A 19,637-nucleotide genomic window follows, 5' to 3' on the forward strand; every position below is an offset into this window, starting at 1 on the left:
CATATGGTGGTGTCGCCTTTTTTTTTTTTTTTTTTTTTTTTTTTTTTTTCCTGTAGCACCATCAGATTATTTTTAGTGTTTGCTAAATTTGCTGCTGTAGTTGTTGAATGAAGAAAGGTAGCGGTGAGGGAGGCAGTGGAAAAATATGGGTTTGGTTTTAGACTACAATGATGTCAGCAAGAATTTTAATTACAGCCACACTCCACAGCTATTTGCCAGCTCATTTCTGCTCTGAGTAATATTGTTGTTAACCAGAGTCTGAATACAGATCTATATTGAGAGAGAAAAGTGTGGTTGCAAGTGTTACTGTCCATCAGCCCTGCTGGTAATAAGAGGTGTGTTTTATTTTAATGTTGACTTTGAGGCACACCCCTCTGCTTGTCTCAACCTGCATTGGCACTTGGAATGAAATTTTGTGCTTAACGCAGCCGGCTTCATGAGCGTCAAACTGGAATCACCTGAGTCCCAATGTAACCCAGCCAAACACGGGCATTCAGGAAGTATGGCTGCAGCCTTTGCCTATGCCTGTTATCGCGGTGTACAGACTTGCTGCAATGAAAGGAAAGTTGCAGGAAAAGAATAAATGAAGGCAAATATTTTATAGTAGTGTGTAGCATTAGACAATGGGATGTTAAAATATGTATGTTACACAATGGCTAACACTGTTCTCTAATCATATCCTATTTGGTGTAAAACTAAATCAAGCATGTTTGTTCTTTGGCTGCATAATCACTTTCCTTTGTTTGTATATTCCTAACTTCCAGGGAGATGTGAGTAATGCCAGCAGTGCTTCATTAAGGTCTGAATAATTAATAATTCGGCCTAATGTGTCCACTCTAGTCAATGATTTAACTGTTTTGTGGGACAGATGGACATTGCTCACTTAAAAGAGTTTAAGGGTTAACAAAAGTCCTTGTTCAGCTTTGGGGGCATTAGGTACTTTTTCAGTTTGGAAGAGAAAATAAAGGATTAATTAAAAGATTGCTGTTTGTTTTCAGATATAAAAACGGATCAAGCCACAGTAGTCTTACCTGGTTGATTTCAACCCCACTCAGTGTGGTGAGACCCTCTTCTTATTCCACTTCTCCACCAGTTAGTCCTTGCTCACCTTATCTAGTCTAAAAGAAACCTGATACTGGCTGGTCAGAGCCCAGTGGTCATGGAACAGTCCTAATCCTATCAAGACAACTTGAATTACACTTTGCTGAAAGTTTTTTTTTTTTTTTTTCCCCCAAAAAAGCCTCCTGCCCATACCCCATCTCTTATAAATTCAGTTACCCAATAAAAACAATCAGTAAAATTTATGCTTTAGATTTCCATAAAATTATACTGCCTTTCTGTCTTTTTGTGAACATTGAATACACATCCATGTTGTTTGAATAGGCCTACATCTAATTTGAATTTGATTTGAACTGTCAGCTGAGAAAACTGGCCTAAACCTTGGTCTATAACGTCAGTGTCATTTGTGATTTAAAACATGTAATCCAATTCAACAAAGCATCTAACATTAATAAACATTGTAGATTGTGCTCCAGGGCTATCACAGTATTAAATTTTCACTCCACAATTATTTTGGTAAAAAAGAAACACACCAAAAAAGATATCTGTACAAAATCTTTAAGAAAAAAAGTCTGTATTCTTTTAGTTGGCTCTATAACTGAATGTGTTTGTTGTCGTTTGTTTTGGGAAATTAAAATTGAAATCCGAGTGGATGGAGGTGATGGTTCTAACTGTAACTCTACAAAAGCATAAAAACAGTTTGAGAAAGCCTATTTGTGCTATAGGCATGACATGAATATTTAATACTTTAATACTATCAATACACAGTTATCATGACCCCCACATTGTGTCACATTGGTTTCTAACCATGTTATCACACTTTAGCTAGTATACGCCTGGTGTGCTACCACAGTGTTCTGACTTTAGAAATGTGAACTCTTACATTTTTACAGCATAGATCACATTGTATGCTGAACAAATGTTTCCATTAATACATGAACATCAGTAATAGACAACTACCTAAAGTAGAAAGCACTGAATAGAAAAGTGAGTGATTGACATGAAGATTGTGTAAGTTTCTTTAATGCATGTTTTGATCTAATATGCTTCTAGGATTTGGGAGTGAGGTGTGCCTTAATCAAAGAATCGTTGTTAGATCATTTGGACTACAGCATTGCAAAGGCCATAAAGTAAAGCAGTAGCTACTACAGTTCAGCGTCCTCTCTTACAGATGGTGTTACTTCTGATTTTGGTTTTGATGCTAATCTAAATAAGCACTGTTACTTCAGTATCATTGCCATATTTGTAAAATGTCACTGGTTGATAACTCATCGTGCCTTTATGGTGGATTATTTTCCCCTCCAGTACTGCTTGCAGTGTGGTTCTGCTTGTGTGAAACTGACCCTTGAGTATAGCATGCAGAGACAGGCCAGAGATGCAGCGGGCTTCCCCCATCTCTCATTACAGGAGGCCAGTTCCCCTTTCCTGTAATGGTGAAATGATGAGTTAATGTGTATTTGCTCTGGTGTCCTTTGGTATTTTTTTTTTCTTTTTGTTTAAAATCTTGGCTCGAGAGAATGGTGAAGGAGAAGAAAAAACTTTGGTTCTACTCTTTACTTTTTTTTGAATGTAGCATTTTGGTGTGAGTTTGTTTTGCCATGCTTTAAATGATTAATGTGGCTTGTGTTTCTGTTCTTTAGGTATGGCCTCACAAGTCTTGGTCTACCCATCACAGATGCACTCAGCTCAAACAAGTGCCTTAGGAACCAGCAGTAGTGGTACCAGCAGACATATAGGTGAAGCCCACCGCAGTAATAACACCAGCAGAGCCTTTCAGCACCGACCACCACCCAAAACCTATGTGATCGGAGTCAACTACGGTATTGCATATCCCAACAACGTTGTCCCATCCTCAGTCGGGGCTGATTCAGGGAGACTGCACGCAGGAATACAGCTCGGAGAAGGGGGGCTGTGGGCATTGCAGACTGCAGGAATACAGAGTGAAGAGAACCTAGGAGAAGGTCCAACTCGGACCCAGGATCAGCAGTCTCTTTGCCAGAGCAGAGGCAGAGGCCCACAGGAAGTGAGGCTTTATAGGGACAGTGGTGGTACTCCAGCAGGAGGAGGCCTGGACTGTGGGCTGCTGAGTAGGGCCTGTATCAGAACGCAAGAGGACGGTGGTAGAAACAGAAGAGTACCGAGGCCAGGAGGATACACCAAACTTTTAGACACAGCTGCCATCCAGAAATGTGAAAAGAAGACAGGTGAAAGTGGAGAACAACTGCAGGGAAACAACTGTGTCGGAACCATGCAGATAGTGGAGGAGGTATCTGCTCTGCCTTCACTTCCTCCTCCGGTGGCCATGTTGCAAACCAACACTGGGAACTTTGCAGACACTGTCAGATTAGGAGGTGGAGGGATGCCTGCTCAACACAACAGGGTGGAAGGTGTGACAGACATTGGAATCAGGGTGGATGGATCTGAAATCAGGCCAAATGGCAGTAACGAGGCAGTGGCTGGAGCTACAGTGACTAGAGCTGGGTCAGGAGATGGTGACTACCAGTTAGTTCAGCATGAGGTTCTGTGTTCCCAGAAGAACAGCTATGAGGTTTTGGAGTTTCTGGGTCGTGGCACCTTTGGCCAGGTGGTAAAGTGTTGGAAGAGGGGAACGAGTGAAGTGGTGGCTGTTAAAATACTGAAGAACCATCCGTCTTATGCACGTCAGGGACAGATTGAGGTGAGGAACTGTGAATTACTGTCTGTTGTTAGTGTGTTAGCTGAAATCTGCTGCTGTGTTACTCTGTGCATGCCCACAGTTTTGTTGCAGCATCACACCAAAACCGAACAACAGAAACGGTTCAATTTGCCTTTTTTTCCTCTCTCTCCCATAATCTTTTAACAGCTGATAGTCTGAGCCTATGTTATTTCCTTTTGTTCCAGGTTGAGATATTGGCACGGTTGAGCAGTGAGAATGCAGAGGAGCACAATGTGGTGCGTGCTTTGGAGTGCTTCCAGCACCGCAGCCACACCTGCCTGGTGTTTGAGATGTTGGAGCAAAATCTGTATGACTTTCTTAAACAGAACAAGTTCAGCCCACTGCCACTCAAAATCATCAGGCCTATTCTGCAGCAGGTAAAACAAACTTTTCTTTTCTGCCATAGAAACACATAAGATACAGGACATATTGTATGATGATGCTTTTAGAGCTGGCACACCTAGTTTTTAATGGGCTAAAAAAAATGCAGAGCACCATTTTGAATCATATTTTGTATTTGTGTTAATTCCTGCAGGTGGCAACAGCCCTAAAGAAGCTCAAGTCTTTGGGTTTGATTCACGCTGACCTGAAGCCAGAGAACATCATGCTGGTTGACCCCTCCAGACAGCCCTACAGAGTCAAAGTCATTGATTTTGGCTCAGCCAGCCATGTCTCCAAGGCTGTCTGCTCCACTTATCTGCAGTCCAGATACTACAGGTGAGTGCTTTCACTCAATTCTGAATCATTCTTCAAGACTCATGGGAGTCATTCACCAGTGGGTGTGGCGTGATATGATAGGCATTCCTGTTCATACTTTGAAAGACATTTTGAAGCTGTTCTAAAATAATTTGCTGTGTAAACTTGCTTTGTTATTGTAGATCAGAATGCAGCCTTCACTACTCCCTGTAGTTTTAATGCAGCGTTATCAGTTACCATATCATAAGAGAAGCATGATGTTTAATTTTGAGATAAATGTTTATGGTAAACATTTTTATTTCCTGTAATGTGACAATTAAAGTTTTAGTTTTACTGTAATTATGGGCTTTTAAAAATTTTGAATAGGACTCACATTTGTCAAAAAGGCCCCTAAATATGTTTAAAAAAACCAATCAGTGCATGCATCAGACTGAACCCAGCTGGTTTCCAGTAGTACAAAGTGTTCAGAATAAGCTTCACATGGTAGAATATTTTTAGGAAGATCAGATATGTCACGAGGTGAAATGTCATGGTATTTGTCTTCATAACATGCTAGCACAGTGATTTGACTTATTCCCATGGGTAATGGTTGTTTGTGTGTTTCTCCCCGTTTCTCACAGGGCTTAGTGAGGTCTTGCCTGAGCATTGTGTGTTTAGGCCTTCTCTGTTATGTAAAATGACGTGGTCTGTAACAACCTGCACACTCTCATTGGGAGTTCATTGACATGTCTTGGGAGCTGTTTTTTCCCCCTTCTGTATTTGTATGCATTTTTTATGTACATGCCTGGATGTACATCTGAGTAGTTCTCAGTGCATCACGCCCTTAACTTGGCTGATCTTGCATAATGTGCAGAGGAACTGAAATGTTTATATGAGGAACAGCGTCATGAAATATTTGGCTTGTCTTTCTGGCCTCTGTGAAAGCAAGAACGTGCTTATGAAACAGCTTTCCCAACCTCAGGACGCATTGTTGAACTGAAATGTAGAACTTAATTACATTGTTAAGCTGTAAGCTTACATGCTCGCATTATGACACAATAAATTTAGGACTTTCTGTACTTAAAAACAAAGTAGACCACAAGGTCGACTAAAAAAAACAACCTTGTCTCTCTTTGGTATATAGCCGTCTCATTGTGGACTCGTAGGCTTGTTTGTGATACGTATAATGATATCCAAGCTTGTTTCCAAAGCAAAAGTATTTGCTTTTTGCTAATCACGGGACAGAACGCTGGCAATTTTATTCATCACAGCTCCGACTAGCAAGTTTCAGCAAGCAGGTCATTTGGGTCGGGTGAACTGTTGCAAACTCTTCATTGTGCAATTCTTCAGAGGCTGCTGGGATAAGGGGTATGCCAGCAGCTAATGGAGCACACACACCCAACAGTACACTCTCTGCAGTTCTGATTTTATTGCCCTGTAAGGAACGTAGCACATTATCAGTTATTTCAAAAGTGTTTCTGGTAGTGGTGTTGAAATGGGGATACATAAGTCTGGGTTTCCTGAGGTGAAGAAACTTGTGTAAATGTAAAACTGAGCCTTAGAGCACAAACATTCCACCAATAGCTTTGTGCAACTTCTCTATTTTAGATAAATCTAGCCACTCCCCAGCCCCCTCCTCTACCAGAGCTGAGGTTTAGTGTGGAGCTACAGCTGTTACATAACATAAAGGATTTGCTCCTCATTTGACCTGTTTAACTGTGGTGTGTGTGTGTGTGTGTGTGTGTGTGTGTGTGTGTGTGTGTGTGTGTGTGTGTGTGTGTGTGTGTGTGTGTGTGTGTGTGTGTGTGTGTGTGTGTGTGTGTGTGTGTGTGTGTGTGTTTGTTTCATCTCGAAGCAGCAAAAGTGAGATCATAGTGCAGTTAAAATGGGCTGCTGGTGGATTTCAGAGAGGTCACTCAGGCCAGTGAAGAATGTGGTATGTGAAAACCCACATTTAGATCCAGGAAAAAACATTCAGACATTCCTGTGTGTGTCTGGGTGTGTTCCTATGTGGTGCCCCTGTCTATAGAACAGCTGTTGAGCCTGGATATAAAATGTGCCCTAACATGCCTGACAATAATGCCACATGAATGTCACAGAGGGGCTTTGCTGAGTATTCAACGTTTGTATGTTGAGATTTTGTACCTTTTAATTTGACCTTTATCTTAGCTGGTGATGTATGGCTGAAAGAATATGCTGACTCCAGACACAGTCTTATTTTTAAATAAACCAGTACTTCATGGCTTTCTTCTCTTGCTGTATATCCCACCTGCTTTCCATTGTGGGTTTGTGTGAGGAGGAGTTGGCTTAGCCATGATGATAGCTGGTACTGCACGTGCAGTGTGCACTGGTAAGCATGTATGTAAGCTTGGTTGGGGGAATTGTCTGTATTCAAACTGAGATGTCATAATAATATTTTGCAGTGCATTTTGTTTCCTATACGTGTGGAGCAGATGAAAGTAGCTGTTGCTTCTTATTGCTGTTATACAAGACCCAGTTCAATGAGTCAGCTCACTCTGTGCGAGTGTTACGTTGTTTGTAAGTGAGGTTATGTGGAGAGTGGTTTGAAGGATATAGTGTATCATCTCCCATGCTCATGTTACATAATGCCTGTGCTGTATTGTTACCATAGCGAAGCTCTTAATAGATACAGCCTCACCACAGTGGTTGGATGGATTTTTCTTTTTTCTGCTTTTTTGCTTAATGTTTTTGGGTTTTCCCTGGATTTTCCAGCACCATGGATAATGGCATTGCCAACAGTGTGGCTTTGATGAGAATTCAGATTTTTAAAACACAAAGAAACCCTGAAAATGGCAGTAAAACTGAGGTCATTTTAATGAGGCCCAGTATGAATGTTTTGTTCCTGGTGTTTACTGGCATGACAAAGAGTCTATATTTATCCACAAAAAAATGAACAGATTGGTGTTTTGTCTAGTTCTAGTCTTGAGAGCACTGACCATAAATCACATTAGACACTCACTGAAAAGAACTTAGTTTCAAGGCATTCACATATCACCTAATGTCAAAGTGAGGGCAGACAAATAGCATAGCCATAACTGCTTGTATAAGTACATTTTCTTAAATGTAAAGTTAGGGCCTTTTGTGACTAGCTTATGTAATAAGATTGTTGTGATTTGAGATATTATATTGGGCCGTTATTAGCAATGTTTGTGTAAATTTACGGTGAACTTCCTTTTGGATGCTGCTGCTAATTGCGTTGGTAATTAAACAAAAACTTATGACTCACTGGGTAATCTGTGGTTCAAGTGGTAGCATGTCCAGTAATTAAAGGTTGGGTTTTTTGATCCTCCTGTTTGCATGTTCAAAAGCCTGTAAAGGAATATGCATTCAAGTTGGATAGACTTTATAGGATCGGAAATTATATTCTTATAAAGATTATCACATCCATTTTACATAATTTGTGAGTGTGTACATTTTATTTCATCTTTCACTGTCGGCGTCAAAGGCGCAATATGTCAACATAGTTTGGGTTTATCTGGTAGTGAGCACCGTGCTTGAGTTGAGAGGGTGATGGTATGAACTTGAACTTTATTGATTTCCCCTAAGCCTTGCTCTGTAACTAGAAAGTTGTAGCTGAAACCTTTGTGCTCATCATGTGCTTATGTGATGTTGCCATAGTAGCATGACACAGCAGGGCCTGGTGAGGTGACTGTTCTGTGCTGTGGGGGTTGTTGACGTAAAACCACCTCCCACAGTGAAAATGGAGCATTGGGCTATGTGAATAATTCAGCTAAGCAGCTCAGGTAGAAGTAAAGACTGCTATCATCTTAACACAGTTGCAGATCGGGGCAGGGTGTGTAGCCTTCCTTAAGCTAGGTGTGATGTCTTTGCCACTGAAGTGATGTTTTACTTTGGCGCCTAGTGTCGTACATCTTGTACATGTAGATATTCAGATGTCTTTGTCGAGGTCTAATTTGACAGAGTCCTAGGCAGATCTTGAGCTTCTTTTCAAAATGCAGTACCCATATGTTGAGTTAAGTTGCTGCCTCACCCACGTTGGCACAGTTTTACAAAGTAGGGCTAGAAGATGACTTTTTTGTTGTTGTTGTTGGGTTTTTTTTATTTGCCGTTCTCTGTGGAAGTAAAACTGTGGAAATCAGTTGTAACCATGTTTGGTATCATGTTTCCTAACTGACATTTAGTCTGCAGGGAAACCTGCCAGTGAAGTCCATACCTGATTCCATGATACGTTTCTTGTACTTTGAGTGAATAATATATGATACTCACATTAAGTGTATGTATATGATAAAACATTAAATACATTCCCTGTCTCTTGTTTGCTGGTTCCTAATTTACCTGCACTTCTCTTTTTATATACTGACCCCTTTTTCACCTGTGTGCGCTTGTTTTTGTGTGTATGTGCTTATGTGTACACACATCTGCGTTAGGATTGTGTAGCATAGACTCAAAGTTGTATTAAGATATTTGAAGGAATTTTGTGATGATACTTCTGATTAGGGCTGCACGATTTTGCATAAAATGAGAATCACGATTTTTTTGCTTAGAATTGAGATCACGATTCTCTCACGATTTTCTTTTCCAGTATAAATATTTATTGCACTTATTAACTGCACATCAACTTCATAACAGTTGAGACTGAACATAAAAACAATAAATAAACATAAAAACAACAAATATCTCACGTTTTGTTGTTGCCGCAAAATGTTGTACTGCTTGAAATTCCGTCTCCACCATTGCTCGACACTGCGTGTATAGAGCAGGTAGTGCAACAATAAAAAAAATAGTTGCGGGACGGCACTGTGTAGCGTTTGTCTAGGGTGTTGATCATTTTCCTAAATCCCTCGTTTTGCACAGTGTTGATGGGAGCCATATCTTTGGTCAGGTGATAAGTGATAGCCTCCGTAATTTCTTTGTGCCTGCGGGAGTTCGACGTGTATAGGGAAGCGCTGTATAAGGTTCCCGTTATTGATGTTTGGGTGGTTGACCGGGATGGATTTTCTCCTGTCACTTTCTCGTCATCCCTGACGTGCTCTCCGTTGTTTTTTCCCTGCTAATTTTAGCATCGCACAGCTTCTGTATCACGTGGTATAAGGCTCCGCCCTTGTCATTTGTTGAGCAGGAAGAGTGAGCGCTTGTTTTCATGCAGATTACGTCCCGGATCAAAATGCGGTACAATCGTTGTCGTCTTTTTTAAAAAAAATTTTATTTATTTATTTTTTTTGGTTGTTTGTTGTTTTTTTTTTGTTTTGTTTTTTTTTAAAAATCGTTGTCATTTGGAAATGAGATCGCACATACGTATGAATCGAGATCGCGATTTTCTAACGATTAATCGTGCAGCCCTACTTCTGATGCTATAGAAATAAAAACAAACGTACTTAACTGACTTAGTTACTGTTAAGTAACTAACTTAACTTTGTAGCTCTTATGCAGCCTGCTCAATATTGTCACATAATAAAACTGAACCTAAAAAACATTTTGTACCTGGGAATCTTGAGTTGGGATTTTTAACTAGCTGCTTAAAGCCCTGCCTTTGCCACCACATAACCAGTCATTTCCGTCCACCGTTTCCACTTCCTGTTATATGGACTGCCAACTCCAGCAATGCTTTAAGTGATTTCTTTACTTTTGGGTTTCGCATCACCAGGTGCCAGCATCTCTAGTCTTCGTTGAAACTAATTTGTTGTGTCTTCCTTTAGCAGTAACGGCTTTCTTGCATATTTTGCAACGTACTGTGCTTTGTTAGAGGTTGTCTAAGTAGCTGCCTTTTTCAGTATTAAATCATCGTTTTGACATGCCTGGGCTTATCACATTCTGTGGATACTAGGGAATGTAAACACACGGCATCTCTATAACACTGATTTCGTGATATGTCAGTTTTTTATCACGTAAAATTGTACACCTGTATTGTATTATATGATATGATAGTACACACACCTAATCTGCGTAGCTGTGTGTCTGTGTGGCAAGCTTATTGATTTTTCTGGGGACTCCAGATGGATTATTTATGCTACTGTGTGGTGAAGCAGCTGTTTGTACAAAAATCTGAAACTGGTGTGTCCAGAGCTACACTTAAACACAATTAAACTGTTACACTATATTTCTAATAAGCTAATAAGATCAGTTTTGTTGTTATGGCTATTGATATTATTATAAACACTGGCTACTGTGTTAGTGTGAATGTTATAATAATCAGCCGCATACAAATGCAGTTTGTGTAGATAATAAACAAAATCTAAGTGAAAATTATTGTGGTGTTTAAATGCTAATGAAGTAAAACAATGATAGTGGTTACATTCTACAAAGCAGTGAAATGTAATCATGTGAACAGGTGAATAAATGTCAGGTAGCTGCCATTGAGACGATATTCAATATATCTGAGGCTGATCTGGATGACTAAATAATATAATTGTCATTTTATTTGTTAGTTGTTCCTCCTTACTAATCCTGTAATGTAGTCTGCCATAAAGTCACCACACCTTTACCATGGCTGATGATATCTGCTTATGTCGAGTACCAGTCAGTCATGTCAACTTATTTGGCTGCAGTTTTGCAGTTTAAAAAACTCCTACAAAATACAAATAAAAACTTGGTGTAGCTAAAGTGAAATGCCTCAAAGCTGCTGTCACTTTGCTCATTTGCTTATTTTACACTGCATTAGCTTTCCCTCTAGCAACCTCTGTGCTGCTGACATTTGGTGTAGTACACAGTGTACTGGATTGGCCACAGATCACCTCATTGTCAGTTTTGTTTGAGCCAACTTTTTTTAGTCCAAGATCTGACCAGCATCGGGTAATTTCCTCCCCACCAATCCACACATTTGTGCAGAAATTGTGTACATATTGTCACTAGGTAGGATAAAGCAACTGTGTGAGTAGTATGGCCTTAAGTGTGCGTGTGCATGTATCACAAATATGGCCTCGTAGATGCTTGATGGAAGGAGGAAGTAGCAAAAATCTGTTAGCATGTGTTAGTTGTTGTCACAAATGAATGACAGGCATGCATCCATGTTTGTAAAGGTGTGGCCTGAGAACTCATTGAGTCGCCTTCATATTACTTACAAGTTTGTTTGTTTGGGTTTTTTATTTTATTTTTTTACAAATTAGAAGCAAAGATCAGTTAGTCTTAAGGAATTGTTACAAACATTTTGAAAATGCAACAGAAAGCAAAGACATGCTTCAAATGTTGCTGCTCTGGTTGACGTGTTTCCTGCAACATGAAATGCTGCCGTTGTTTGATATGTAATCATGATGAATCAGCTCTGCTTGCAGTTTGTTCAAGCACAGGGTTCACGTGTCCTGTACCAAGTCCCATCACATCAACATCAATTAAACACGTGTCCAGAGAGAGTGAGTGTGTGTGTGTGTGTGTGTGTGTGTGTCCATAGTTATTTCTGTTCTCTGAACACCGCAGCAGTGTGTTGCCATACTGTATGCACTGTTTATTCGTGTCGTAGCTGCTGCTTTCTAGTGAGACTAGTTAGTTCTGGAACCTGGTTTGCCTGCCAAACACCTGTGGGTGTGGGTGTGTGCGTGTGTGTGCGGGAGTGTCAGCTGTGTGTTGTGTGATGAGCTTTTATAGATCTGGAAGGCTGCCGCTATTGCTCTGGGGGGCAACAACAACACATGCATGTGCACATACACACTCCTCTCTTCAGGTTTATTTTTGTGTGTCTCCATCTCTCCCTTGACCATATGCATGTGGACTGTTTATTTTTGCTATAGGCCTGTAATGCACAGCTGAACTGAGTTTTTGCTTGTGTAGTTGGTGGAGAATAGCATCTTGTATCTTCCTTAGATAAAGTGACAAAATGAGTGGTCTTAATACTGACTAAAATTTAAGTGCAGTTGAAGCTTACCAACATGGGCTGTACTGTCTAAACTAGAGAGATTGACTCTTCCGTTTCAAAATGTCAGCCTCGAGGAATCACTTTCAGGTGTAGTGGAGTCTTTCCCATTTACCATACCATTTGAGCATCAACACTTGGGTAGTTTATAATTACTGTAAATCATTACTACTGACTCTAGATTTAATAGCAGCTAAGAATAGACACAGTCACCGAAGACTTTTCAGTTACTTACTGGTACCTTTACAGATGCCCTTTTACCTTCAGGACTAGGGATGGGTATTGATAAGATTTTCACGATTCCGATTCCATTTTCGATTCTGTTTAACGATTCGATTCTTTATCGATTCTCTTATCGATTCTTTTTAAAAAAGGAGAACACTAAGTTCGATTAGCTTAGAACTTTGTTTTATATCTTCTCTTTGAACAAGATAGAAATTTAGGAGTAACATGGCCTTACAAACCCAACAGTGAGATCTTAAGAGATCCAGCCTACGGCTCTTCAATGGGTGTCACAGGGTCCCCAGGAAAAAAAATTGTAAATGTAAAATAATAAAATAAATATTCTTCTGTAGCAATAACAAAGCATAACATAAATTATTCAGTAGCAATTACACAAGAATATCCAGTAATGTCCCTGCCTACAATTAAACACATTCACTTACCTAAAATTGGGGGCATCTGCTGTGGCAAATGGGTTCAAGCCAGTGTTTCCAACTTAGCGACTTTGTCGCTATATTTAGCGAGTTTTCAGACCCCTTAGCGACTTTTTTTTTTTTAGAAAAAAGGTCGCTAAAAAAAGGACGTGAAAGCGCGTATCGATTTTACTCTCAACAAGCAGTGGGTGCTGTAACGCAGTCAGTTCTTCTTTTACTCTTATGCTGTTTTGTGGATCACAAGGTTTAAAACTACTTATAAACACACACACAAAGTAACTCCACCAGAGTGCCTATTTCAGGTCACTTTTGCCGGTCCAAGCCCGGGTAAAGGAGCAGGGTTGGAATTGTGACATTAAAAAAAACAATAATTGCTAAAATAAATTTAATTTGTAGTTCTAAATAAACTCTAAATGCATTTAGGAAGTTTTTTACTCACTTAATGTCTCTTCCACGATGTTATTTCTCTCTCCAACAACATAGGTTACAATTAGATTAGCATGACCAATTATGCAAATCAGGCGATGACATCATTTAGCGACTTCTAGCGACTTTTAGGACAGCCAATAGCGATTTTCCTTACTGAGGAGTTGGCAACACTGGTTCAAGCCTTTTACCACAAACTTAGTCACTGCTCGGTGACATTCGTCTATCCTGGCCTGAAAGGAGACGCTACCGGTAGACTGCAGCGAGAACTGCCAGCATCTGAGCCAGCCAGACTCTGTCTGTCTGTCTCATCATGGTCACCTAAATGCACAGTAATAGCAGGTTTTGTAATAAGGCAGATCGCGCTAACATAATATGCACTGTTAGTTGATTATTTACCTGCCGCATTAACGGGAGAGGACGTGCAAACGTTACCGCTGCTGCTGGGTTGAGATTCACGAGTCCGGAGCGGAATTAAAAACATGACATTCATTTAAGGTTATCACGTGTTTTGTGAGCAAATGCTTTTGCATATTCGTAGTGTTTCCTCCCTTAAATGAAGTATCTACTTTGCAAGTATTGCAAGTTGCCCTGTTGTCATCCGTTCTCGTAAACTTTTGAGCGCTTGAGCCGCTTACGCGCCGTGTTTCCTGCCAGGTAAATGACGCTCCGCAACGTGGTGACGTCATTCGGGGCGACTGGAATCGATAAGGGAATCGTTTGCAAAAATGGCAAACAATTCCAAGGAATTGAAACAGTGGGAACCGGTTCTCAACAAGAACCGGTTTTCGATACCCATCCCTATTCAGGACTGCCTTGATTTTGTTTTTTTTGTTTTTGTTTTGTTTTTTGTGGCATGGTTTGAACAAGCTGTTGTTGGTGACGATTTGTCTGTTGCACATTTATAATGAGAACCTCCTGTTCCGCCACATCCCAAAGGTGCTCTATTGGATTGAGATCTGGTGACTGTGGATGGCATTAGAGTACAGTGAACTCATTGTTATGTTCAAGAAACCAATTTGAACTGTGTGACGTGGCATATTATCCTGCTGGAAGTAGCCATCAGAAGATGGTTATGTTGTTGACATAGTTTCCAACAATACCCAAGTAGACATTTACACATTTGCACATGCTCAGTTGGTACTAAAGGGCCCAAAGTGTGCTAAGAAAATAACCTTCACAGCATTACACCACCACTGGACTGACCTGTTGATACAAAGCAGGATGGCACTACACTCTCATGTTGCTTGTGCAGATGTTGCAGCAAAAATTACGATTTCAGGAGACAAAGCAATGTTTTTGGTGAGTTCATACAAATTGTAGCCCATCTGATTCAACATTTTCACAAGTGATTATTTAAGTTACTGTTGTCTTCCTATCAGCATGAAACCGTCTGGAAGTTTTTCTCTGATTAATAACAAAGCATTTTTCTGGGTCCTTCTCAGACCATTCTCTGTAAAGCTTAGAGATGGCTGTGTTGGGGGAAATCCCAGTAGACCAGCTGTGGGACACTGCTACGTTCAGTGTCACTAAACTCTGCTTTCTTCCCCTTTCTGGTGCTCAGTTTAAACTTGACTGTGTGTACGTGTCCAAATGCATTGAGTTGCTGCCGTGTGATCTGTTCTTGACTTTAAGGAAACAGCAGAAGCACATGGGTGTGATGACAGTTAAAACAAGAACCACTGTTTCCTCTTCCTACATCAGAATAATACACTGGTTGTAATCTCCAGCAGCATTGTCTTATTTTATGACTGCAGTTTCTCAACAAGGGACATTATGTATCTATTTTTATTTGTTGTTTTAATAAGTATGAATCATTTTTTAATTCATTATTTTAGTAAAGATTTTAAAAGTATTTTATTAGCCTTTCTGTTTGTTTGAAAAATGGTTGGTTTTTGGTTTGTCAGATAAAATCAACCACTTCAAGCATGTTTAGAACAAGGAAACCCACAATCACCGTCTTATTCCCTGCTACAGGACTGTTCTGTAAATGTTTGAGGCCATCTACCCCAAGGCTCTTTTTGGTGTTGCGTAACTGAACTTCTTCCTCCTGAATGAGCAATGGGAAATGGCAAAGTGTAATTTCCTGCAAGCCAAGGAGGGCAGAAAGCCTGGGCTCTGTAAAAATGAACTTGACATATGCGTTTGTGTGTCTACACACAAGCAGACACTCTCACAGACATGTACACACAGTGCGATGACTGATGGCCCCATTTATCACCCAGTAATGCGGTTACATTATCGTCCTGCGTCCAGTTGTTGCTTGGCAACAGTCATTTTCCCTGTGGTCGTCACAGCAGTGGTTGCTGTTTGCAGCAGTGTTTCTCAGCTGCTGTGTCCAGGCCTGATAGAGCATTGTTTTCATCCACCAGCTCAAGAAACTACTGCAAGATTACGAGACCCAGTAAATTGCGCAAGTGGCAAAGTCCATTCTTTGAAAGAGATTTAGTTCTTTTGTTGCCGGAATGAATGCATGTCATATGGATGTAGTATTTGGTTTAAGTTCTTAGAATATCCTGCTGACAACATGGTAATTGGTTCCTTTTTGACAGTCATATGCTAGGCAGCATGGTGGTATTCATAATGTTCCTTATGTATAATACAGAAAGATTCATTGTTGAAACAAAGTTTTTAACCATGTCTTAGTTAAACATGCCAGGGAAAATCGGTGCTTGCTTGGAAGTGGGGGGGTTCGCTGTAAAAAGAAGTTTTCTTCCCACGCACAATGCTAATGGACGCTAATGTTTTTGTCACTTTTTATGGAATCAAACTCAAAGTAAGCTCAGTACTTCCACTCTTTAAACGCTGCACGCTCATACTCCCTCCCGCACTTGATATATGATCCATTGTTGATCTGCACACAGCTGTTGTCACAAACGTCGCACTTGCTAACGTCACTGTCATGAGACATTCTCGCAAAAAATCACGGTTTTAGTTTTAGTTACTGCCCATCTCTGGTCATCAATGATGCTAAAAATGGGTACCAGCCATAAGAGATCTTTTTGCTGAAATACCAGAAAATTGTTCCAAACAAATAACAATTATGCGCCAAGTTCTTACAATAATCTGTTTTTCTTGAATGGTTTTCATGGTTCTGTCTTCCCACATTGCCACAACGGTCTTAGTTTCAGAAAAGTTCATTGTGTTCTAAATGTAACGGTTAATTATGCAACTAAACAGACAAGTCCAGAAGTGCAAGTTTCTCATCCACTAGTCCCTGGGCTGTCTTTAATGCCCTGGGTGTATGCTTGGTGTCTGCTGAGCTGTTTTACCTTTTTGTTCTCATAAACATTCCTGTTCAACCTCTTTTGAGCTCCATCCAACAAAAGCTGCAGCGGTCCCAGCCTTTCCACTCTTGTCAATCCATACTTATTTTGTTGTTCTCTGGGTTGTGTCAGTATGACCTGTTTGTGATTATACTTGGTGAACAACTCCCAGGCGTAACCTTTTCTTTCTCTTTTCTCTCTGCAGGGCTCCAGAGATTATTTTGGGCCTGCCATTTTGTGAGGCCATAGACATGTGGTCGCTGGGATGTGTGATAGCTGAGCTCTTCTTGGGTTGGCCTCTCTACCCTGGAGCGCTGGAGTACGACCAGGTGACTTTCCCCTCCCGCACACACGCACACAAACGCGCGCACACACATGCACACTCTCAAGGACAGAAAGCCTGAAGAGGGAGACCTTTCATAAATGAAGGCAGAATAAGGTGGAGAAAATAAAATTAAACCTCATTTTTGCAGAAAATAAATTTAGTGTGTATAATTCATTCTTGGCTGTGTTTTCCCAGGAGCCTAACGATAGTATTTTTATTACACAGTTAAACCTTCATTTGTTGTTGCTTCCCAATCTCTCTCCTGCTTTATGACTGTGGTCCAACAAATCCTTGATGAAGTCCACCTAATACTAATCTGGACTAAGTGAATCAGGAAATTGTTCCTGGCAGTGTGTGATTATCTTCCCACAGGGTTGGGCGATCTAAACTATACAACAGGGACCCTAAACGGAGTCCCCCGGCAAGGGAGAGGGAGCATGGGAACAGGCCCATAACACATTCACAGACTAGTGCAGGATTATCCTGCATTTGACCATAGTCAACTCATCGAGGTCCAGAATGAAGGCCGTCATGGGTTTAGAAATTTGAAGGGAAAAAAGTGGGACACCGTTGTGTGTTTTGACATGAATTTCAAACATCAAATAATCAAACGTAGTTGTTTTTTTGTTTTGTTTTTTTTAAAGAATCGATTGCTTGGTTGCCAAACCAAGCAATCGATTCTTTAAAATCGTCCCTGCTTTATTGTGTGTTTCTCAGTGTTTTTGGAGGTCCTTGTTCCTCTATAAGAAGCTAATGCTTTGAACTGTCATCAGTCAGAGAGTAGCTGATAGTCATCCGCTGAGCTTTGACAGCTCTGTATCACAAGGCCATGCCAGGACACACACTCACGCGTGCACATCGAGTCCCGAAAAGCATGCTGTCCTATGCCAAGGCTCACTGCAGTTCCACTCTACACAGCAAAATGTATTTATAAACATAAGCCTGATGGTAGACAAGTGCGCACACTCACACGTGCACACATAACACACACTTGTGCACACATAGACAGTGTGGTTGGCGTTCAGTGCACCATCAGCAGGTTCTCAGTCCAGTGCTCTCTGGCAAGTCGGTGTATTTGTTCTAGGCCGTAGACATGACATGTACACACATACACACTGTAAAATTGTTACTGTAGGATTTGTGTTTTTCATGGAATTTCTGGAGTATCGTAGTATTTAAGATGTTTAATCAAGCCTGGGGGGTCAGCTCAACCAATCTTGGTAAAAGACATCCTACATCAGGGCACGATGGTTTACTTTTGTGTTATCACACTGCGAAGGTAATCCCACCTTCAGTGGCATTTTAAAATGTCTCACAAATTAGTAAAATTAAGCATGGGCTGATAAATAGAAATGGATTTTCATGCTCATTAAATAAACATCAGATAGAGGCCTACACATCCCAATAAAAACATTGTGAAATTACATGATTCAGCTGTGTTAAACTTTGTGATTTCTTGCAGTCAACTACAAAAAGTTTGGACTTGTTAGTTAGAGGGGGAAAGGGTAAAAGGTGGCCATCCTTTCTTACACATGGACTGAGAACATATGAATCTGCCACTTAACATTTGAGCCTTTGATTACATTTTGTGGGTGAAGATTGTTATTAATAAAATGGTTTCTCCAACATGCACTGATAGGTTTGTAGCATAAACCTATTCGCTGGAACGTTAAGACAATATAATTACACTGCTAAGCAAGACACAAATAGGCAAAGTTCTTCATGTTACTCGTGCACGGGAGAGAACCGGACAACCGCTTGACTCCAGTTGGTCTCGTCCGTCCTCCCGTAACACTGTCCTTTTATTGAGGTTACATGAATATGCATAGGTTCATTAACATACGACGTCTACATACAAACAAAGAGTACCTTGCCTGTGTGTGTGTGTGTGTTGCTGATCAAAGGGTCAAACATCCTTGGTCAGGAAGAGGGTAGACTAGACCCCCCCCGGTGAGGAAGTCCAGCAGTTCATCTAAACAGAAAAGCACTTAGACTAGAACAGACGTAGCTACGTTAATCCTACCATAAAACAATTAAGACAAGATGCGACCTCTTCCCGTGCTCCCAGGATGTAGGTGTGCATTCTAGTGTGGAATACACACCAAGCCTCTGTAGCCTGTTAAAGATCACACAACTTATCACTACACAATTGATTATACACCTCTAAGCATCTATGGTTAAATATTTCTAAGCATAAATGACAATCAACAATACAAACTCTAACATGCACTATGGGATACATGTTGGAGAAAGTGTTTCAGTCTACCTTATGTTCTTTTTAAAGAATAGTCATATACATATTTACACAAGCAGACTGCATCAGCTGATTTAAACTAATATAGAAACTGGGTAAAATTCATTACATTCGTGATGCTCATGTTGGTGTGGTTTTATGCAGTGATTATGTAAGTTGTTGTGACTGATTGTGACTTTCCTGTTATTTTCTTCCTCTTCCTTCCTCTGCCTCTTCCTCACTGCGTCCTGTCTGCTTTCTTTCACCGCTCAGATCCGGTACATCTCTCAGACTCAAGGCCTGCCTCCCGAGCAGCTGCTCAACAAGGGGACCAAGACCTCTCGTTTCTTCTCCAAAGAATCAGATTCTCCCTATGCATCGTGGAGACTAAAAGTATGTGCATTCAGATCCTACAAAAATAGACACATATATGACACAAACACAATGTCTGCCTCTTCCTGCCAACTACACATCATT

At 40.6% G+C, this 19,637-nt stretch overlaps 1 protein-coding gene across 1 annotated transcript in view; it reads left to right on the forward strand.

Moving 5' to 3' along the window:
• The window catches only part of hipk3a (homeodomain interacting protein kinase 3a), a 33,774-nt gene that overhangs the window by 1,153 nt on the left and 12,984 nt on the right, over window positions 1-19,637 (forward strand). Inside the window, exons 2-6 of the mRNA XM_004569382.4 lie at window positions 2,700-3,736; window positions 3,940-4,131; window positions 4,290-4,471; window positions 16,808-16,931; window positions 19,434-19,553. Coding sequence (XP_004569439.3) covers window positions 2,702-3,736; window positions 3,940-4,131; window positions 4,290-4,471; window positions 16,808-16,931; window positions 19,434-19,553 — 1,653 coding nt within the window. The 5' untranslated portion in view covers window positions 2,700-2,701. The remainder of the gene's footprint in view (window positions 1-2,699; window positions 3,737-3,939; window positions 4,132-4,289; window positions 4,472-16,807; window positions 16,932-19,433; window positions 19,554-19,637) is intronic.

Source organism: Maylandia zebra, linkage group LG7 (assembly GCF_041146795.1).
Source record: "Maylandia zebra isolate NMK-2024a linkage group LG7, Mzebra_GT3a, whole genome shotgun sequence".
In the NCBI taxonomy this organism is placed as follows: domain Eukaryota; kingdom Metazoa; phylum Chordata; class Actinopteri; order Cichliformes; family Cichlidae; genus Maylandia; species Maylandia zebra.